Source organism: Homalodisca vitripennis, chromosome 2, assembly GCF_021130785.1.
Source record: "Homalodisca vitripennis isolate AUS2020 chromosome 2, UT_GWSS_2.1, whole genome shotgun sequence".
Classification (NCBI taxonomy): domain Eukaryota; kingdom Metazoa; phylum Arthropoda; class Insecta; order Hemiptera; family Cicadellidae; genus Homalodisca; species Homalodisca vitripennis.
Window position 1 is genome coordinate 147,605,094 of NC_060208.1, and position 24,851 is coordinate 147,629,944.

The 24,851-nt window shown below is 34.8% G+C and overlaps 1 protein-coding gene across 1 annotated transcript in view; it reads left to right on the forward strand.

Moving 5' to 3' along the window:
* Nucleotides 1–24,851, forward strand: part of LOC124355844 — a 189,430-nt gene that overhangs the window by 83,460 nt on the left and 81,119 nt on the right. The window contains exon 3 of the mRNA XM_046806999.1: nucleotides 15,990–16,143. Within this exon, the coding sequence (XP_046662955.1) occupies nucleotides 16,004–16,143 (140 nt within the window). The 5' untranslated portion in view covers nucleotides 15,990–16,003. The remainder of the gene's footprint in view (nucleotides 1–15,989; nucleotides 16,144–24,851) is intronic.

Sequence of the window (24,851 nt, forward strand, 5' to 3'; positions counted from 1 at the left end):
CTCACGTCTATCAGGACCGAAGTTGAATGGTGTTTCCTCTCCACCGCTCCTGAGATGTAGTTTAGAACTCTGCGGAGTTGGAGGGTGGTCGAGTGTCCACTTCGGAAACCGAACTGTTCAGTCCTAATAGACGTGAAAAAACTCCTCAGGGAACCTAGCCAGCATGATCCTCTCGAAGATCTTGGAGAGTACAGGCAGCAGGGAGATGGGCCTGTGGTTCTCCGGAAAAGGGGGTCCTTGCCGGGCTTGGGAATCATGACTACCTTGGCATCCTTCCAGGTGGTCGGGAAGTGGGCCAGGCGTATGCAGGAATTCATGATGCAATGTGATGGTGACGATCACCCAAGCCGGCAAGTTCTTCAAAGCTGGCGTTCCCAGGGAGTCTGGGCCAGGAGCCTTCTTTGGGCGGAGGCGACGGATGTTGTCGTGTACTTCTTGTGTAGTCACCAAGGGCAGCGGGTCATCCTCTTCAGGTTCGTAGTCCTCCAGGAAGTCTTCGATTCTTTCGCAGGCGACCTCGTCGTAGATGTCAGCGTGTGGGGAGAATTGGTCCTCCATGGTGTCGGCGAAGGCCTCAGCTCTGTCTCTGGGGAGTAAACGATACCTACGTTGGCCGTGGAGAGGGCGGTTTACCTTCTTGTCCCCTCGGAGGGCTTTGGAGACCTTCCAGATGCCGCCGACACCATCGTCAGCTTGGTGTTCCACGAAGTTGTCCCACGCAGTGCTCTGTGTTCCGCCAAGAGACGTGAGCATCTCCTGGCTTGGCGGTTGAAGACTTGCTTAGCGTGGGGACACCGTGTCAGCTGGTACTCCCTTCGCAGTCTACGACGTAGGCGTATCTCCTCTCTCAGGTTCTCGGGAAGAGGTGGAGTGAGATTCTTCTGTGAGAGAGGGGACGAGGAAATTTCTACAGCCTCCTGGAGGGTGTTGGTCAGGTCCAGAACCTGTTTGGTCTAGCTGTCTGGCGATTCGGCCGGGGTTGGTGGGGGGCCGAGGTCTGTCGGCGAGGTGGTTTGGCATATTTGTGCCAGTTGACCTTGGTGGGGCGCATCGGAGGGTAGGCTGGCGCTCCGTCGTCCGGTAGGTCAAAGACAACTGGCACGTGGTCTGACGAGAGGTCAGACACAGCAAACACCTCGATATTTCCATCCAGTGACCCAGCTAGACCAATGTCAAGGATGTCCGGCGGTGTCCTTGGTGGTGGTAGTGTGTAGGCTCCTCAGGGGCCAGTACATGGACGTGGTGGCGGGTTTCCAGGAGACGCTTGAGGTCCCTGCCGGTGGATTTTGACTTCCGCATCCCCAGTCCAGGTGTTTCGCATTGAGGTCCCCGGCGATGAGTGCAGGAAAGCCGGGTCGCAGCAGGCAGTCGAGGCAGTGCGGTTGGAGCAACCTATTTGGCGGGTTGTAGACGGAAGCTATCTCTAGCTCCGTCCCATTGTAGCTGACGGCAACCCGGGTGATTTCAGTCCCGGGGTAATAACTGCAGCCAGTAGGCGATGAGTCACCCTCCGGTGGACTAAGACCGCCGTGCCTCCGCTGGGTCGGATGTCCTGCAGCTGTCTATCAGTGCGATACACCTGGAAATTTGGGATGGTGAAGGAGTCCGTCTGCCTGAAGTGGGTCTCCTGGAGGAGAGCGATGTCCACGTCCATGTCCTGGAGGAGCTGGCTACATTCCAGCCTCTTGTCAGCAAGCCCGTTGGCATTCCAGCTGACAACTCTCAGCTTACCCATGCATGGTGGCGGACAAACATATCCATGAGGCGAGACATCATCGCCACCATGCTGGTCAGCTGGGAGAGGAACTGCGATATTCCTGCCTTGAGTTCCTCAGGAATACGGGCCAGCAGGCTGAGAGGTCGGCATGTTGCTTTGTGTGGGCGGCTGGGCACTGTGGTTCTGCACTAGCAGCCATCTTTGGCAGTTCCAAGCGAGGTCTCGGCGTAGGCCTGGTAGGGCTGATCTCCTCTCAGGTCTCACAGGGGCTGTACAGCTTCAATCCTCGGGCTCTCTTCTCGCGGCTCAGAGATGGAGGTTTTCGCGGCAGGCCGGGCTCTCACGATTTTCCGGCTTCCGAGCAGGTCGGTGTCGGCGACGTTCGAACCACCTCGAAGTCCTCGTCTTCTCGGCTGTCAGTGGAGGGCTCTGTGATGTCGTCAACAGGGGCAGCTGGGGCAGAGTCAGGAGCTTCCCGAGGCTTTGGAGGCTCGGCCCTGGAAGGTTCAGGCCTCCGAGTCCTCTTTGCAGCGGCAGCATACGAGAGCTGTTTCTCGTTTTTGTAGCTGGCCACCCGCGGTAGTTGGCAGAGTGTGCCTCGCCACAATTACAGCATCTTGCCGGGCTAGTTGACTCCTTTGGGCACAGGCTGGCAGGGTGGCCTCGCCGCATCTGACGCAACGCGTGTCCCGGTGGCAGTGTCTGGAACCGTGTCCGTAGCCTTGGCATCGGTGGCACTGGATCGGTCCTCCCGGTCGGGTGTACTTCTTAAACTCCAGCTTGCAAAAAAGTACACTCTGGAGATTGTAGATATCAAGTAGGCGGTCTCAGGCCATCGCCACTGCGCAGTGGTGATCAGCCACAGGCTGGTCGGCTGGCCTCTCCTTGTCTTTAACAGTTTGGCCTCCACTATGCCATAGCCGATGTCTTGGAACTCGGCCACGACCTCCTCAGGAGTCAGAGTAGAGGGCAGTCCTCTGACCACCACCTTCAGGAGACGCTCGGTCGCCATAGCAAAGGTGTGGAAGTTTATCTTCTGCTCCTGCATATATCTCTGCAAGGACCTGAAGTGGGCCACAGTAGTGGTTTTGAGCCGTAATGTCCTGGCCGTGCACACAGCTTCAAGATCTCCTCCTAGGAGCTGCTTCAGGGTCACCGCATGGCTACCCCATCCTTTCGGGATGTCCAAGATGATGGGGGAATGCGGGGGCCTCGCTCAACCTCCATATCTTCACTGGCAGCGGTCTCCGTCCGTCGGCCTCTTAGGCGGAAGAAGTCGAGGCTGGGGCCGCTTGCCGCTTCCGCAGACCCGCGGCAGAAACGGCCTGATGAGCCGGAATTGGCCCCAGGGGTAGCTGGCACCAAGGCCTGGGCCACTGGGGTTGAGATCCCCGGTGTTGTAGAGTGGCCTTTAGAAAGGCCTTTTTGGGCCTCAGACCGGCGCAGGTTCCCCTGGCACTTAGTCGCTGCACCCTGGCAGCTTTCCGGAGTAGTCCGGACTTCACCCGGGCCCTGACAAGTCCCGGGTGGAATAAGTTTGTCTGGCCTGAGCAGCAGTGCGGTGCTGGGATCCCGCGGCCCGGTCGGCTGACCGGGGCGGGCTCGCCTGGCACATCGCGTTACAGGTCTCCGGTAATAACCAGACTTCACCCGGGCCCTGTTCTCCCGTCCCGGGTGGAATGGTGTTGCTGGGACGTCCAGCGGTTGGTTGGCCTTGTAAAAGGCCTTTTGGGCAGACAGCGCTGGGGCCCGCTTGGCAAGCCGCCGCGGGTACCCCAGTAGTGTCGCCAGCGGCTCCGGTAAACCGGCTCCGCCAACTGGGACCGCCGAGGCAGATCCCTCTTCCATCATCTTCAGCCGTGGTCGATGTCGCTCTAGTAGAGATGTTCACTCGTCCACGTCTCGGAGCAGAATGGAATGTAAACGACCGTCACTACTACTAGATCGCAGCCGATATCGGCGTGTCGCTGCCCCGGACACATAGTAAGTGTTTGGGGGAGCATTGGACGGTTCACACTGGCTACTAGTTGTCGCAGCGATCGCCGAACCCAGTGGGCGTGCCAATCTTTCTCGAAATATGGGTCTCGGTTGGAGAAGAGTCCATAGATGCTCAATAAGGTATAAACATTAGCCTATCTGTTTGTTGTACACCATGATGTAAATATTTTATCGTTTTTTTATTTTCTATGTTTCATATAATATCTCTTGACTAACAACTAAATCAATTTATTTTTTAGAATTAATTTCTTTAAAAATTAAATTATTTTTATTTGTTTGTTTTTGCCACTTAAATTTAATATAGATCGCCTTAGAAAATATATATCCATATTTATGAATAATTAATTGTTTATCTGACTATTTGATATCGTTATTTATTTTATAATTATAGTACTTTATAAGTAGATTTTCGCATCAGTGCTAGTAGTTTTGCATGATAAGAAAAGTGCATTTAATAATGATTTGGTTATTTTACTAAGGGGGGCATGTCAAAATTACACCTAAATCTCGGTAAAAATATGCGTGCTAAAATGGTTATTGTGTATACTGTTAAAAATATTACTGAAATATAAACTTCTTGCTTATAAGTAAATTATTTAAAAAATCCAACTAATTTTTTAATTGACTAAAAGAGTCAATTTCTCCTACATTTAATCCGATTCATAATCCGATTTAAATAGTATGAACTAAAAATTTGTAATAATATATTGCTATTGATATTAAAATACTTACTTGGGACGTAAGAAAGAAAATAATGTATTTAACCTACATGAATAATCAGTCATCATCAACTATGAGCCCTACCTTTTTGGTTTTTATAAATATTTGTTGTTTTAACATTCACACTTATATATTTTTACTACAATTTAAATTGTATTACAAGTCTACTTGACTGCGGAAGTAATTTGTTTACTATTTTCAGTTTTAAAAACAAGTCCATTTTTTATTCAGTAGTTTTCTACATTTTAGTGTTGCGTTATCAGTTAGGATATCTAAAAGTTTATGCTTATATAAAATTAATATAAAAACTAATATTGTCATGTCCAAGATGGTTGGATTGTTCATAATGTATTCTAGAAACAGTTCTACGTCGAACACACCGGCATTCATATTACATCCGCCACTACCGGCTATCGACTGACAGCCCCTCTGAATCCTTCCAATGCTTCCACATGTAATAAACTACGCCGCCGCTGTCGGCTGCGATCCTGTAGTGACGGGCGGTAGTTTGCGATTGTCGCGCGTGCACGTTGCGATCGGCCAGCTCGTGCGAACCGCTCCACATTGTGATTGAACATACTACTTAGGCACGTTTCACGCGGGCCACAAAACGCTGAACTCGGTTTTTCGCTCTCTATCGCCAACTGGGGCCACGAACGTGTACAGTGGCCCAGCGCTCGGCACTTATTGCGTTGCCGGTTCTCGCGTCTCTAATCAACTTGAATACATGTGTGTTTTCTTTCAGTTCTGATGATATTAACATTTTTTTACTGTTAAATATATGCGACTTGAACTTTGAACGGCTTATAATAGAAGTAGAGCGTAATTCGTTGTTGTGGAATCAAGAAACGAGTTTATATTCCATGCTTGTTTGTTGAATGATTTTTAAGACATTTGGTAATAATAATTTTTTAATTCTAGCGTTTTCACTAAGCTCTTAGTGCAGTACCATTGGGTAAAACTGACTTGATACAAACCTAGAACTCAAATGGAATAAACTCTAAATTGTCCTGCCAATCTTCAGTATTTTCTGCGTCGCCTTAAAATTACGAAACAGTAAAGCATTATAACAAATAAAAATATTCTTCATTGAAGCTGTTTCATCAAGAGATTACTACTGAATGAGGCGGGGAAGGGGAACTTGAATCGCAGTAAACATCGAAAATTGCTTTGGCTGTCTATAAAGGTCCCGCGATCCACAGTCAACAGTTTTTATCTGTGTTCCGTCGGGATTTTGTGACCTGTGTGAAACCGCCAGGACCGATCGCCGCGAGTTGCCGTGATTATGCTCTCGCAATTAGTCGCTCTTACAGGCCGATCAGTAAGTGCTCTGATATGATAAAGCTGCAAATTTTATTCCCTTTCATGCTCATTATTTAACGAACCGTACCGTTGGACGCATAACGCCCCTTGCTGCTTGTTACGTTGCCAAGACCTAAAAACAATTCCTATTTTGCAAATGCATTTCTGCACAAATCGTCGACATCGTTAGTGATATAAGGAAAAGTTTTAAACAGTTTCAACATTTCACCGCGTCTGAGAAACGAATCACGCCTGTATTCAAGCTGAGTTGAGATGCGAGAACCGGCACAGACGCCGGGCCTAGGCGACTGAACGCAAGTGCCGAGGTCTAGGCGACTGAACGCGCTCGTGAAGCATTTTAGCGCTAGATACTAGTGAAATCGGCTACTTCGTGTGAAAAACAACATCTTTTTCTATTTTTATTTGTAATGTATATGACAACTATCGACCGTGAAATTACGATGTTTGTACCGTAAACACCGTGAAAAAGCTGTGAGTTTATTGATTAAGATTGGGTTGGGAACCCTGACAGTGATAAAAATTGAAACTGTGATAAAAAAAGCAATAATTTTTGGAACTTTGCACCTAACTTTTTACCAAACAATAGAGCTAGACTTGGGTACTTCAGATGATATTAAGTCGACTCTAAAAACATAAGCATTGTTTAAATGTTCTTTTCTTCAGAAAAGCATTCAAACATTTTTCTACCAACATGTTTACAAAAAGTATCAACATTTTAATGAATAATTTTCCTCAAATGAACAATTCTTGGGGCCATTAGTAAATTTTAAATAACGAATAATAATTACATATAAAGATTGATTTGTGGAGTTATCTGAAGAATAGTTTTTAAAGGTCTACCACAAAATATTTTTATAGGAATATTATTATAGGAATCATTGGTTACTTGCAAGTTTCAATGTATTAGACGCATTGTAAAATTCTGTTTTCATTAAACTTTTAAGTATTTACTGCTGTCCAAAATAAAGTTATTAGCTGGACAAATCTTATTCAAAATAATCAGCCTACTAAAAAGCTGAACAAAAACCTTAAATAACCTTACTGAAATTCAACAGAAATGCATTATATAAATCCTTGTATTGAGTTAACATTTTAGTTTAAAGAAATATTGAGAGTTTCTGTGAGCAATATATGCCATGAAAATACAAGTACTTTGAAATAACAGAAAACAATATGTTGGTATTCCCCCATGGTTTAGAGCCCATAACTCACTTACTGGCATTTAAAACTTCATTATCCAAGAAGGCCTTGTTGTCCAATAGTATTTTCAATATCCAGATCTTGTTAATTTAATTTAAGGTAAACATAGATTAAGATAAATAAAACAAGGTTTTGACTTTCTAAGTTAGTTTCATCTTTAAACAAAGCCAATTAAAGTGTTGTAATAAAGACAAACAATGAATTGAGATAATAGGTGGTTAATTAATTGTTTTTTTGCTGTAATCCTCAGTAAGCTTGTTTACCTTGGGGAGAGTGAACCCTGCTTGTTGTGTTAGAGATTTCCACTGCTTTAATGAGTTTGTTAAAACTTTGAACTTCAAAGCAGTTTTGTGTGTGAAGTCATTTTAATGAATTTCCAAAAGATACTTTCATACCAGCCCACCCTTGTAACCAACTATATATAGACCTGGGGATATGCTCTGTTGATTCACTGAATATAAATGTTGGTCTATAAATAGGGTACTTTTAATTGTTATGCATTGCTATATTTTGTTTCTTCATTTTAACACACAAGCATTTTTAATATTCTATAATTGATGAATAAATAAGTATTTATATCCATAGCTGGGCTAGTGAAAAATAAAAGTGTCTTGGGATGGTGAAAAAAGATTTTATAGCTATAAATTTTTAATTCCTCAACTGTATTGTAGTTATATTTTTATAATAAATTAAAACATTACATATTTGAATTAGTACTACAAATGTCTGTAAGTACAATAACTATGTGTATGAAATTTAAGTATAAAATTAAAATATGCATATTTATTGTTTAAATCACAATAAACCTATACCATGATGTTAATAGTAAATATTTTAAAAGTTCAAAAAAATAATTAATATGAAAAACTTATACAAACAATGGAATCATTTACACAGACTGTAGGTAAAGTCTGTGTGGAAGTGAGATGTATTAAAATTGTAAGCATATGGGTTTGCTGCATGAATAAGTTATGTGGGTTACATCAGCCAAGTTGGGACTGGCATTTTAAACACAAGATAATCTGTAGGTAGTGTCATCACTCCACATCACCTCTACCTCACACACACATGCATGCGCATGCACGCGCGCCCACACACACATCTTGCATGGACTATATGGATGAGAGATATAGGAGAGCCTAAACAGAGTGTAACATATGAGAAATGTTATCTAAATTTCATGATACTCTCAGTTTGCAATAGTTTTAGTAAATAAAATATTAAAATCTTCCATTCAGAGATTTGTAATACAGCTGAAAATTACAATGAATACAATGGTATGCATCAAGGGTCTTATAGTTACTACCATCTCGGTTTTATGGTTTTCTCATAAATTGAAATGTACTTCAACATTAACCTGTTTTTAATATGTAGATTCCTATAATTGAATTAATTTGAACTTTATTCACTATTTTTAATATGTGTGCACATACAAATATTTAAATATTTATATGTTAGTATCATACATATATGTTCTTATTTCATACATGAGCATTTACTATGGTATAAAAAATATGATAGCTTAGCTATAAACTAAAAGTATATAGTGTTCTTATATAGAGCGATTCACGAAGTTATGCAGAAACTTAGGGAGCTCATTCTATATGTAAAAATAATGAAACAAGTTTATATAAACATGGATCCGGAAATGCTTTGTTAGCGAGTTATGGCTAGTGAAAGATTTCACCCGGATTTCAGCTCACCATATAAAACGAGTTGTTCCTGAAATTCTGGTAAGGTAGATTAAGAGGCAAATTCAAAATCGTTTCTTATGGTTTTTGACCTAGTAATTTTAATAAAATAGGTCCTAGTACTGAAAGTTAAGTAGTTTTTCTGAAAATCTGTAGCAAATATAAAAAATGGAGATATATATAATATAATACATATATTATAAAAATACTTTTTTACATCTTTGGGTTACAATAACTTTTATTATTTTACTGAAAACAGATCCAAATTGTTAATAAAACTTGTAGAAAATTTTATTCTGAAAAAAGTCTAAATAGAGTATACATAAAGTGAATATATGTTAGATGAAATGAAATTTTGTTATATTTTATACCACATCTAATTTTAACAATTTTAAATTTAGATTACTATGAATTAATATTTAAAGTTTTCTGAATATTGTAATTACTGCCAATTTTGCTTAAAAAATTAATTTAAAATTTTATGTGAAATAAGGCATAATTACTCTTTTAATTGAAGGCATACATGTTTTGTTTTGTTTTATTATTATGAAATACATCGGAAAGACGTGTTAAAATTATGTTTCAGTAAATTGCGTGAAAATGAAATATATCATAGAAAATTACATATTGGGAACAGTAGAATGTTTTCAGTAGTGTGTTTTTTTATGAATGGCTCGAAGGATGTGGCATGCGACACAGTGTGGTGATCTGATCGGTCCTGAGGACAAGTGATGTTGTTGTTTCCGCAATCACCTGACAATTTCCTGTCTGTGGCCTCTGTTACTGTCTCTCCCATCACCACCTGCACCAGCCTGGTTCTATACAAATAATATATAAACGTATTGTGAATTGTGTAACATATAAATCATCCAACTTTTGATAGGTTATTATTGGTTTCATTTCCTCTTAATTCTTTGGGGTTGAGTAGCATCGGTTTCACTTTCCTTGCTCTGCTCTCTTCTCTCAGTCCCTACTCCCTAGTTTTATACTTTAAAAACAAAAAAGAAATATTTATACATTTTCCAAAAAAAACTTGTGCTGTATTTAATTACATACAAAAATAATATTTAAAACACAGATAATTAAAATATATTCATCACTACAGGCTAAAATTTTAATTTATTTAGTTAAGTTTTTTGTGATATTTTATCAATAAATCAATGTGTTTTATTCCTTACAAAAATATTGTAACCAACATGATATTTTCAGTTTATGTATTGTTTAATTTAATAACAAAATCTTAACTGTAATAGATTCTTTAGTTTTCTAAAACATAGGACTTTGTATTATAGCTCTTTCTTAGTATTACTAAACCCTGTACAGTTACAAAGCTACAGAGAATATCCATATTCTATATAAAGGGACTGAACCATTCTCTTTTAAAAACAGTTCAAAATAACATTAGTATTAAACTGAAAAAATCGTATATTTTGTTACAACAGATTAAACATGAAATAAGCAAATAAAATATAAAAGAAAAGAAAATGAACATGTATTTCTTGGATTAATTAGAGTTAGAACATATTTGTATCTACTAGAACTAGTGGCATGGTCTAAGTTTGGGAGGGCAGGAAGGACTACTTATTCGCTTTTGAACTTATTAGTTTCCCCCAATCTTGTATAAGTGATAGTTTTTTTTATTTTTTTTTTTATTTTTTCTTTTTTATTTTTTTTCGGAAAGACCTCTGAATCGTATTTAAGTTGGAATGAATGTTGAGAAGATAATTAATGATACACAATTAATTATTAATACACAAGGTCTATTAATTAAGCTACAAATCTTCAGAAACATGTTTATAATAATTAAAGAGAGCACAAAGTAAATAATAAAATCTTCAAGCAAAATTATGACCTCATTGACATAATTTCTAAGAATCACGGACTCAGTACGTGGCCCGCCCATCGCAATATGCTAGCAGTGTTGCTGAGCTGATTGCTGCTTTGTTCAGTCTCAGGTTTGAGTTACAGTAGCTAATTCAAATCTATATCTTATAAACCAGTATATTTAAAAAGAAATTAGTTATTAAAACTTGATTTTCATAAAATGTATAATTTGATTAAATGCTAAAGTTATATTAAAGTATAATTTTTCTTAGTTAGTGAATTTTATAATATAACAAATTTTTTCAGATGGTTTAGGAGAGTGACAGCTCTTTCCAGGTCTGGATATGCAACTGACAAGATCATATAAACACTATGTTTATAAAACTATTAAGGACCCAACAACTCCTTATTAAAATCATGTCTTTGTCCATTTGTATGCCCTGTGCTAGCGACTTTGTGATAATTCTTTCAATACGTTCTATCAGCTCCCTCAATACTCCATTGTCATTATTAATGACTTGAATTATACAATTTATTCATGAGGAATAGTTGTAGTTTACAATTCATAAACAGTAACAATTGTATTTTGTGTATTGTATAAGTAATTATATTGTATTTTATATTTATATTTTGGTAATGGTTATTTATTTTGCAAGTAAGTTTAAAGAAATTAATGTTGAAAAAACTCCAAAATCGTTTAAATTAGACTAATGTCTTGGAATTATACCATTTGTGAACTGCAAATAGTTCCAACAGAAAATGGACATTAGGAAATATTGGAATTGGTCTGTGATGAACAATACATGAGTCCTGCAGGAAGTTAGTGTCAGCAGATGACACATGGCGGGGCGCGGCACTACGCGGGGCTGCCCAAGTTGGGAACAACTCGAGGGTGTCTGAGCTAACAACAGCCGAGACAGCTGTCACAGAACACAACTTGGTTATGTCTAATAACACATTTACTGTTCGTACAGGTTCTACAAATGTCAGATAGAATAAAATTCTGAGGTGTCAAGACACTACCTTTATAAAATCACCACTTGCTGTGTTGACTATATTTGCTTAAAAAAAAAACAAATAATAGACAAATTTTCACCTTATATTAAGTAATATATCTAAATTATTTACAACCAACATGATATAAAATTAAAAATATACATGTTCCTGCAATTAAAGATTGATGCTTATCACAAGTTGGTACAATTCTTTAAACTGTCCAATTTTAAAAGTGTCTACAGATGCAGTGTCACAGATAATATTAAAAAATAACCTTTTTTCAAAAATAAGTAAAAAGTATGTTCTTGCGCTTTTGTACCTGAACATTCACAAATTCTTGGTTTCTGCAAACTATGCCAAAGCCTTTCTGACATAAATGTAAAGTATAATCATTGTAAAATGTTCTTAAATGTAGTGTATTGTGTTACTTTGTGTGTTCAAATAAATCATGTTTCTCAGATACAAAAATTAGTCTTTTATGTAAAGTTAAATTTTCAATACAGTAAGTAGTCTTTATTTAATAGGAAGAACTTTTTAAAATATTTTGCCCACGGGTGAATGTATATATGAGGGTAAAAGAGGAAATGGAATACTGGCAATCAACAAAAATGTGGCATGGAAGGCAGGCCTGAACCCACAAACGAATATACTGATCCTGTCTGTAACATCCACCGCACCTGAGCATGTATTTTATGAACTAGAGTTTTAAACATCAAGCTTAAAATATCAGTACCACTTTAATTTCAACAGATATTAATTTCCTTCATGTGTATCAACATGTTGCCTTAAATCTACTATAATTTTGTGATAAAACTACAGTAGTGTAATCAACTATTTTATAATTTATAGATAGATTTTTAACCAGTCACTTTCTTATATGTACAAACAGTGCTAACAATTTTGAATAAAAACTCTACTACTAGATATTTAAGAATATATTTCAAAGTGTATTTCGATGAAAATAGTAGTGACAAATTGAATCAGAATAATTAAAATATTACATCCTTGAATTTTGTAATTGAAGATCTCAGTTCAATACGCCTATGTATTCCTGATGTTATTTTGACAGTTGTGGAAGAATTTTTTGGCAAAATTAGTAAATATGTATTTTAATTTAATGTCTGTTAAATTTCACAATGCAGACTTGTTTAGCTTTTGAAAAATGTTTCTGTTTGAATAACATATGTAAGAAGTATATCAATTACATAAATTATATCATTTGCTTAATAGTGTACTACCAAGTTATTTTCTTAGCCAATCTCGTAATTTGCCAAATATATTTCTGATGGAAATCCGTACAATAGGGAGGAAAGTGTGGTAATGGAGTGGCGAATATACAACAGAGGAGGGTGGAGAAAAGTTTCTGTTTCGGGGATGTCATACGACAGTGACACCTTCAGTAGAAGCCCTGTTGCTTGCGATAAGTCTCCTCCCCCCCACTCACCCACCTGTGTTCTCCCCCGGCACTTCCCTCTCATTATACCCCACACAGCCGCGAGTATTCATCTCTTTCATTATGTCTAGTGACTGCGGTAAATAAAGCTCTTCTTGATTCGCAGAAAAGATGAAAACAAAGTGGAAATGGCTGGGTTTTATACTTGGCAAGTGCTATCTGTTAACAGGATAGTGTGTACAGAGTTCTTCTCATCAGTGTATTCTAGGAAAGCTACATTTTAAACTTTTATTTTTTATTATTATATGTTCAGTTTACATAATTAAAGTATTGAGTGTGTTAAAAGGATATAGTGTATCATTTAATTACCTGGCTCTGTTCACTGCCAGGTGAATGAAAATTGTGATGATAAAACATTTCGTTTTGTATTCTTACTACTTAAAATGTTACCACTTTTAGTATGTTAAATGATAATAATGTATGTTCCATGAAACAAGCGTTTGATATAACAAGCACGACATAATATTTTTCAAGATCTAGACGAACTAAGACTGGATATGAAAACTAGAAACAAATAAAAAGAATGTAGCTGGACATTTGATAGTGGTAAGTGAAACATTGGATGATTAGTTCAATAGATAAACCAGAAATAAACTGCAAAATAGGAACTGTAATTATTTAAAAAGTTAATCTTTTAATCCCCACAAGTAGAAAATTTTCTTCTAAACCATTTTATGATACTTGTAACAGTAACAGTCTGAACTTATTGCATAGTTTTACAGAAGAGATTAATTGATTATTTAAAGTTCTAAAGAGTCTACTCTATTTTGCTGCAAGAATATAGTATTGTAGCTCAGCATCATATGAGGTTTTAATTTATTACCAGAAAATAATTATGGAAGGTTATAATAAAAGGGTGATAAACAGTTACACTGAATATTTATGGATAATCAGGACTTCCTTTTTGTTTTTTGCTGATTTTGATAAAAAAAACTTGGTGAAGAAGGGTTTCAACTAAAAATGTTAAATGGTAACCTTATATGCAATATATTATTCAAAAGGAAACAAAATTTAAATTCCATTTTGATACACTTGAAAAAATTCATAAATCGATCAATATAAAAAACTGTAATTTATTTGCCATAATTTTATGAGCAGAGTTTAAATATTTTTTATTACAGAATTAATTTTTATCATGAGTTATTAACTTACAACAAAGGATGAATATCAAGATTTGATGTCTGTTTTGTGGATTAACAATCCTAAAATGAGGTGTTTGTGTGTATCAGATAATGTTTGTATCACATACATTGATTTTCAGTTGTAATTTACTTTTTTGAATATTATTTTAATTCTCAGAGTGCCAAGGGGTTTGTTGCAAGAGCCAGGGCCAAAAAATGTGGTTTGCATATTTTGTTTAAAATTACGTAACTAATCTAATATTCTGGGCAGTGGTGGATCTACTACTAAATCTAAATGAAATGAAAAATGCCTTTATGTATAAAGACGAACTTAGGTCTAAAAAGTCCTCTCTTCCACTTGACCTCTAAGGCTAGGTCTACAGACCATAAACTACATAATTAAATTATAATTTAGGACCTATTTTAACATAAATGCTTAAATGCAACCTCACATGATGACGTTATTGGAGAATTTTCATCTTAGAAAGCAAGAAAAATGAATATGTAGTAATTTATTATGTGTACTTTGTTAGGCACTAATAATATTCTCATTGTTTGGGTTATTAAAAATTAATGGATTTTCTTTCAAACTGCCTAAAATTTAAAATTTAAAGTTGAATCCGCAGCTTATTCTAGGTGTAATGTTAAAATTGTTTTATTTATTTCATCGTGAAATACTTTATAAACAATATAGTTTATGTAAAATTAATCATTGTAGAAAAATATTTTTTTAATTATGAAACGAAAACTGTTTTTGAAATTTTTTCAGGCTCAGAAACACACGATTTAAAACATTTTTTGCATACACTTTTTAAGTTACTATACTTATTAATATTATTACAAAATTTCAAATCCATATAATGTTTAATGAATTTAAGAAAACATCTGTTCTAAAACTATACTAAGTGAAGAATGTACAATGATATTTTATATTACTTTGCTGGTGACTCTCCAACTGTAGTCACTATACAAAAGGTTTGCCATAAAAAAACTAACAAACATCATTTTATCAAATTTTTCAACTTTTTATCAAATTGATTATATATAGGCTCTTATGACAAAATTGGCACTCTTGGAAAAAATACATTTTTAAAATTTTTTAAATTGTGTTCAATCCAATTTTATTTTGAACACTTTTTGAAGTGGATACTGAAAGAAAGTCCGTACATAAAGATGTGGAAATCCCCTATAACACTTCCATGTTACATTTAATGTAAGGAAACCTACAATGTTGGCAGTCTTATGAGAACTAAACTTTTATTTCTCATAAAGAATTTCATAGCAACTCCCAACATTTAATCAATAAAAACAAAACGTAAACTACTTGTATCTCAAACTAAGCACATTTTATTATTGGAATATTCAATTTACTTATGGAATCTAAGAGAAACAAATTTCTTCTGGTTATAAGAGCCAAATAATATGATTATATCCTGCCTTGTTAACTCCTCACTACTGGATTGTGGCATTGATTATGACATTTAATTCTACAGTTACAGTATATATGATATCACTCTTTGGACCTAATATGGAACTTCGGATACTACTGTTTTATTAGTATATAACGTACAATATCATGGTTTCAATACCCTCATACGGGGGTAACCCCGAGTATGGTTTTATCCCATGATATAAATGTTTTCCATAAAGTACACTTCATGAATTGATAGTTAGAAGTGCTATTGCAGGGGTAGTTACCATAACCACTTTCAGCCCTGAACCAGACAACTTTGCCAGTTCGCAGCTGACCACCAAATCGCTTCGCAAGTGAAGCATCGACCTCAAATCAAATACTAATACGGGTATTTGGATGTGCTGTTGCAAGGCCACGTCAGTGTAAATCTAGTTAACTTAGCCAGATCGGAGTAGATCACAAAAGTTTTTCTCAAGTAGACCTCGTAACATAACCTCAAATCAGTTACTAATAGTTGGGTGTGATGTTGCAGGGGGAGCAGTAGCCATGACCAGTGTCAGCCTGAAACTGGACAATTTGGCCAGTTCGGAGCAGATCACCAAACTGTTCCCCAAGTGTAGACCTCGTGACATCAACCTCAATCCTGTCATTGACAACCATGACTCCCTTATGATGGATACGGATAGGTAATTTTACTTTTTCATAAAAGAAGTTAAATGAGATCACAATGTTTCATGCCATATTACAGTTGGTCAATTGGTTTTCTATTTGAACATTTTAGTTGAAATGTGTTTTCTCCTTTGTAAAACTATTGTTAGTCTTTCTTACATGCGAGTTGTGAACATATTTATATATTTTTATAAACTTTTTTCTGGAAACTATGTTGGATTTTAGCTGTAAACTGTATTTATTTTAGAAGAGGCAACTATGCCCTGAGAAGTATCATCAAATCCTCTTGTGGAAACACTTTTCACTACATAGAGTGTAGAATCCCACACATTAATCGCACACACACCAAAAATGAGTTTTAACTTAATTTTATTTCTTCTCATTTTATCGCATCAAATATTTGTTATAACCCTGTGTATACAAACATTTTTAGTTTTATGGAGGTATTATTGAACAGTAACCACGCTCTTAATATGGTGTCCAATCTATTTTATCTGGTCTTGTATATTTTTCATCTAATATTAAACACATCTGTTGAAGTATGAGTATACTGTATAGAAAAGATTACTTTGAATGAAGATGTTATGAAAAACAAAATGAGAAATAAGTTTTGAACACAAGTTTTTCAATATTATTAGGTGAAGAATCAGGTGAAAAATAACTTCCTCAGAAAGTTTAATATGATATTTAATGTTAATATTTAAATCACTAGGTTCTAAGAAGTAAAGAGCCATAAACTAAATCATCTGATTATGAAAAGACTATGCCACTTGTTAAATAAAATACAATTTGTTAAAACAAAACAGCGAATAATTATCTATAACGATATAATATATTTTTGTATGTTTTATAATGTTCAAATTTATAACTTACTTAGTAAAGTAATCAACAAAAATAAAATTTGTGTATTGTGTAATATAAAATCTGTTAAATTTTGTTGTTGTCTGTCCATTTGTCTTGTTAAATACAGTAATATAATGAAATTTTTTCAAATACTTCCAAATGTTAGTTTTGTTACACCTTTTAACTACAAAAATATTCATTCACAAAAAGCTTTACCACAAAAATATGTTGAAATTATTGTATTCCTTTAGTACAAGTTATCAAAAGATATGCTTGGTGTTGTATTTAACATCAATCATGGGTATTATAAAAAAAATGTATAACCTTGAAATGCTTGTCAAGTTCTATACTGGTCTTTAGACACAACATAATGTGTTTGTGAACATTGTCAATAACATACATGCATTAAAAGTATCAATTTATTATTACGAGTTAAAGTTTACTTATTACTAATAGAGTTATAGCATTTCTTTACAATAACATAAAATAATACTTGAGCAAAATTCATTCATAGAATAAAATACATGTTCATTGCAACACTTTTATTTTATTTTTTAACAAATTACATTTTAGGTTTCATATTACAGTAGGTAACTTAATGATTATTTTTGTTTGGAGGCTCTTATGGTTCTGTATATAAAACAGCCTTTATAATGTAACCTTGGAACCTTATGTTAACCTTTAAATAAAAGTTAGTTGTGGGATATGGGGCTAATACTTGGGGTCAAGAAGATATTTGCCACAAAAGCTGACATACAAATAATTAGTGAGATTGTAACAGGCAGATTTATATGATTTCAGTATAAAACCATACAGTTACTCCTTTAATATACAAAGTATAGTGTGTGTGCAAAATGGATCAAAATTTTGCAGAACAAATCTAAATAAGATCATAAGAAAATATACAATTAAATAAGTTACATAAAACAATAAATTACCTCAAATTTATCTATTAAAAAGTAAAAATTATGAATGCCAAACAAAAAAAATTGGAGTCTAGTAACAACAATTCTATGAAGTAGTCTGTTTGGATTTAATTGTAATAAAACTCATTGTTACATTTTATTTCAGTAAAATTTATTATTTTATTTAAGACTATAGTATGGAATAAAAGATAAACATACCACTACACTGTACACTGCATTATTTGTGTATGTTTCATTCAATATCAATTAATTTTATATTTTTATTAGTTTAAAAATGAACGATATGCTTATTAAAATTAGAATTAATCTATAGTTATCAAATTTTATTTTCACTACCAAATGTTTCAGAAATATGTGATTTAATCGTTATTTGTCTTTATATTGATGTACTAACATATTGAAATACTACTAAATATATAAATACTTCATTGATCTCGAAAAGCTAAATTACTTTAAAATATTCTGCATGTATTATTATAAATAATTTTAACTAATTTATTATATTGCAATAATTTTGTTTGGTTTTATCAGTAGTAATGTGGAAGTAGTATTGTGTTGATTCAATGGAAAGACTTATGAATAAATAAGTATTGATTAGCCAGTGAAAGAGGGGGAGGGGAGATGGTGTGGGGAGGGGCAAGTCTGAGATCCAAGCGTAGAGATGCGGGTGGTCCATAGACCACATCCCTTCATTATCAGTGGCCTTCTGCCCTTCCACTATTAGTCTGTCAGTCCTGTTAATAGTTATCTGAAGAAATTTAAACACTTAACTTCTGGAATTGTAACTTTTGTTAAACTATACATGATTGTAAAAAGTAATTAAATTTGTGTCAAGTTGGTTTGATTTTGAACCTTCTTAAAACTGTATTGACTATAAAAGTTCCAAAACTTTGCTTAAAAAATATTAAAATAAATTTGTAGTCAAGTTAAAGAAATTGAAATTTAAAAATTGTTTTTTTTTTCATTTTATAAGTTGTGTATATTAGTTGAATATTTCAATTTATTGAAAATTGTATATAAGCTTCACCAGTATAAATTCTTAGTTCGAAAGAGTCGTACTCATTTTTCTTGAAGTAATAAAAGTATTTTATTTTAAATAAATAACTATTTATTTATTTATTTTCCAACAATAAGTTACTAATGTTTATTCTATGAGGAAAACTCAGTTTTTCAACACAAGTGAGTAAAAAGTAGACAGTCAATTTGGTGACATAACAACACTGGAGTTGGCTACAAAACGTCCAGTCACACTCACTCGCATCAGTTGAGAGAAGTGAAAGCGAGCAGTGACAGAGCAGTGACAGCCAGCCGTTAACCGTTCCACTCTCCAGCATATCATGTTTGTGTCTTTTGATAAAAATCGTATGTTTTATAGCCATTATTAGAGCAGTAAGATTCTAAAAAAACTTTGAATTTAATCTAAATAGTTGTAACAGTATTGAAACCTTAATAATTATATATATATATATATATATATATATATATATATATATATATATATATATTATAACGTAATAATTACACAATTTTTTTAAAATCGCCTGTAAACTTTTTACTTGTGTAAACTATACAATGTGAGATCCTTGTCTTGGTAAAAAAAATCACTGAAAAAGAATGGAACAGATTTTGTAATAAAATGTTATTATCTATACTTTATTATTTTATATTACCTACAGATTCAAATGTTTATATATATATATATATATATTATTTATTTTATATATTTATATATTATATATATATATATATATTAATGTATATATAAATATATATATTAGAATTATTAAATGTTTTTTTTGTAAAAATAGACATTTATCATAATCATTTATTATCCACACAAGTATTTCTTTCAAAAATACATCTAGGTAAGTCTTATATTTTAACACAAATTTAAATTCTTAGATATATCTTAAAATTTTCCATTTTTTATTTATGAACTCCTGGGTAGAGTATAAAACATTTTGGAACTGAAATTCTTCAACTATTATCTCAAAACTAATTTATTAAGCTGTGTTATCTCTAGAGGAATTTTATTAAAGCATTTACTAAACATAATCAGTGGGCTCTGATCACTCTTGTGGAGTCTAGTTTGAGGCATGTCAACAAAATGCTTAAATCTAGTTTCATATGTATGAATCTCACCTCTTTGTTGTACCCTGTCTCCATTTTTCCATACATAAATCAAACATTGTAGAATATACAGGGTGATTCAAAACTAAACGGCAATCTCTCGGGAGCTTATTCTATAGCTAAAAACAAGTAAAAAAGTTCATATAACCATATGCCCGGAAACGCTTCGTTAGCGAGTTACCCTAGCGAAAGATTTCGCCCGGATTTCAGAACCCTTGGTGAAGTCAGGGCCGTATAAAAATGGTAAAGGTTAGTTACAAAGATACAAATTACGATTGTTTTTTTATGTTTTTTATATCTGACAAATTTATTAAAATTCGTCCCAGAGCTGTAAATGCAATGCTTTCAGAGATATCTTACGTAAAACACAAGAATTGGTGCAATGAAATAACACAATTTTTGTGTTTAAACGTAAGATTACTTCCATAAATGTTAAATAAAGGTCATTTTTTTTTCTTAAAACAGATTTGTAGAACATTTAATTCTGAAAAGATTCATGTGAATTACTTAGGAAAAAAAATTAATAATAGGTATTGAAATTTAGCTTTACTTAAAAATAAAACAGACGCACAAAAATGCATATTCTTATCTGCATAAAATATTAACTAATGTTTAGGTTGTGAGTAACAGCTGATCATTTATTCTAAACTGAACATTAACATAAAATGTATTTAACCTTTATAAAACTGTAATAATCACCTATAATAGTTGCTCAAAGTGTCCTCCGTTGTTAGCAATGCACGTTTTCGCACGACGAATCCCACTCTTTTCTAGCGCGTTTCATAACGTTTGGAGCATTCTTGATAGTTTCTGCCGCCTCTGTAATGCGATTACGTAACTCCTCTATGGTGTTAAATCCGTTTTGAATAAACAAATTGACTTCATCCAACCCCTTAAGAAAAAGTCTGCTGGCGTTGAGGTCAGGAGAACGTGGTGGCCATTTTACTGGTCCATTTCGACCAATCCATTGTCTACCGTAATGTATCATTTAAATAGTTTTTCACATCATTAGAAAAATGTGGAGGTGCTCCCGTCGTGCATAAACCATGCATTTATTCTGTTTTTGAACAGGAATATCTTCCAAGAGGGTAGGCAGGTTTGTTCTTAAAAAATTTAAGTACGCTACTCCATTAAGTCGATTAGGGAGGAAAATGGACCAATCAAATTATCACCCAGAACACCAAGCCATACATTGACTGAAAATTTTATGTTGAAAATGCCTCGTCGCAGTTTCATGTGGGTTGTCGTACGCCCAAGTAATGGGTAATACGAAAATTTACAATTCCATTTCTAGTAAAACAGGACTCATCAGTAACGAGAATACGCCGAAGAAAATACTGATGTCGTAAACAATTTCTTCTTAACCAGCGGCAGAACATCTTCCGATAATTAAGATCTTGCGGTATAGTAAGTCTTGAACACGTGTTATATGGAATGGGTACAACTGTGCTTCATGAAGTGTTCGCCATACGCTTGACTGGCAAATATTTAACTGACGTGATAATCGTTCTGGTGCTTTGTGGTTGGTGATAATTCTACAGCATTTATTATTGCTTGTTCATTATTATAGTTCCTTGCGCTACGTTGACGACCAGTATCTATTCGCTTCGGTTTTAAAGCTACCAGTTTCTCTAAGTCGTCTCTTCACAGCTTCAAATGTTTTGCGATCAGGTGTTCTTCGATGTGGAAAAGTATCACGATATTCCTGAACTGCAGCTAAACCATTCTTGTTAACTTTGCCGTAAATCAGTATCATGTCCGTATACTCTTCAAACGAATACATACCCCATTTACATTATCTGCCATTATTTACTAAGATAATTACATACACTTTTATAAAAATATTTAATAAAATATATTATATACACTTGTATAAAATATTTCCAAATAATCACAGGATCTCACAAAAAATACAATCTTCACACGCCACAATACAAAAACCTCCATAAAGGTTATTCAAATATTACTTCATGAACTTAATTGTTGATCAGCTGATATTGCCAACCTTTGCAAAGAAAATATGACGATAAAAAGTGTTGAATAAATGATCAGCTGTTACTCACAACCTTAACATTAGTTAATATTTTATGCAGATAAGAATATGCATTTTTGTGCGTCTGTTTTTATTTTTAAGTAAAGCTAAATTTCAATACCTATTATTAATTTTTTTTCCTAAGTAATTCACATGAATCTTTTCAGAATTAAATGTTCTACAAATCTGTTCAAGAAAAAAATGACCTTTATTTAACATTTATGGAAGTAATCTTACGTTAAACACAAAAAATGTGTTATTTCTTTGCACCAATTCTTGTGTTTTACGTAAGATATCTCTGAAAGTATTGCATTTACAGCTCTGGGACGAATTTTAATAAATTTTGTCAGATATAAAAACATAAAAAACAATCGTATTTGTATCTTTGTAACTACCTTTACCATTTTTATACGGCCTGACTTCACCAAGGGTTCTGAAATCCGGGCGAAATCTTACGCTAGGCGTAACTTGCTAACGAAGCGTTTCCCCGGGCATATGGTTATATGAACTTTTTTACTTGTTTTTAGCTATAGAATAAGCTCTCGAGAGATTGCCGTTTAGTTTTTGAATCACCCTGTATAATGAAAACAAAGTTAATAGTCCAAGATCTTTAAGTAAATTTATACAGAGTTAAAACCTGCCACATCCAGCTATAGTACGAATTGTTTTATTCTGAACAAAAAATACATCCTGTGCATGGACAGGACTACCCCATACTGTCAACCCATACATCATATGAGATTCGAACAGGCCACAGTAAGCTTGGCAGAGGTCATCGTGATCCAACTCACCACATAGACGCTTCAGAGCATTAATACTTCTGCTCAGCTTCTTTTTGAAGCCAATTATGTGCGGTGACCAGTTAAGCTTAGGAACTAAGGTGAATAATAGAAATTTTGGAGGACATCAACTGGACCAAATTTTTTTTCAATTAAAAAAAAAAACTGTGGAAGATTTTTTTTCACTTAAAACCAATTCATCATCAGTCAACCAATTTTTAACAAAATTTTAATTGAATTTTGCTAATACCAATGCTTGACTGCTAATCTTTTGTGTGTTGATGATAATGGTATAATCTGTATACAGGGTAACCTCAGTTGGAACACATGTGCTAAGGTCATTAACCATTACTAAACAAAGTAAAGGCCAAAGAACAGATGCCTGGGGCACTCCACAATTTACAGGCAAAAGGCAAGAACCCTTATTAGTTAAGGAGACATATTAAACTCTATTTCCTTAGTAGGTTTAAAAAAGCTTAAGTGATACATTTTTAACATTTAAATATTTTAACTTATGAAGCTCAAGTGACACACAATCAAAGGCCTTTCTGAGATCACAGAACATCACTGTAGCATAGGCCCTGTTTTCAAAGGACTCCATAACTTTGTCATTAAGGCATGAGTGGTAGAGAGCCCTTTCCTAAAACCAAATTGAGAATTGATGAGTGATTCTAGGTAATTCATTAGTTGCTTACTTATTACTATTTTCATTACCTTAGATAGAACAGGGACAAGTGCAATTGGTCTATTGTTACTTAATTGATCTGTTTTTCCTTTTTTAAAGATGGGAAATATTTTTGTTATTTTTTAAACATCAGGAAAAGTACCTTGAGATAAACACCTATTGACTAAAACAGTGAAAGGAGCTACAAAGTAAGCAATGTTTTTTTTTTAACCAGGATGTTAAATAAGCCACAGTAGTCTGTACTTTTTTCACTTCATGCTGTGCAACTATTTCTAAAACACATTTTTCAGTTACACATTTAAAACTAAAATCCTGTACATTGTCCAGAATCTTAAAATTAGTTAACAATTGGATTAAACTTAATCCTATATTTAAATTGCTTGATTTTCACTTTGCTTCACTTGCCACATTTACAAAAAAAGTATTTACTTCATCAGGAGTAAAAGCAATTACGCCTATATTACTAATACCTTTTTTAAAATTTGTATTTACAATATTCCACAAGGCTCGAGTCCGATTACTACATTCCTCAATATAGTTTCTATTTGCTTTCTTTTTAGCTTCTTTTATCTTTTAACGATACAGTGCTTTTTGCCTACTGTACATAAGTTTGTATTTGTTAGTTCAATTTAGCTCTTACTTAAAGAATTTTTAATGGAACACCTACAAGAAGTGACAAGAAAAACAATCAAACTACCAGACGACGTTGCTCAGGACAAAATTCCAGATTACCAGCGCTTCAACTCATTTTTTAGAAGACCATCACATGACACAGAAAAATACATAACAAACACCAAACCGGATCATGATGCAAGACAAGACCATACCCTGCTCCTACCCCAATACGCAACATAGAGTTAACAAAACTAAACCTGCTAGAAACCAATGTACTCCTCCCAAAAATATCGTAAATAAACAAAAAACCAACAGATGCAGCGCCCAAAAAAAAGGAAAGACCCACAATTTCTACAAAAAAAGACACTTCACTAACAATACTACATCAAAATACAGATTGGAATCTCAAATAAAATAGATATGATGACTGACCTCACCAATACCTATCCAGATGTCCTCATAATAACAGAACACGGCCTCTCAAAGTCAAATCTAGAAAATACTAACCTAGAAGGCTATACACTAATAGAGAGTTTTTGTCGAGAGCACTACCAAAAAGGGGGAGTGGCGATACTAGTGAAAGATGAACTTAAGAACTACGCTTCTGGACTGGAAAGAAAACATACATAGCCAGGAACTTGTATGTGAGTTGTCTGCAATCAAACTGACAATAAAAAACAAATCACATACATTGTTGGAATCTACAGACCAAACA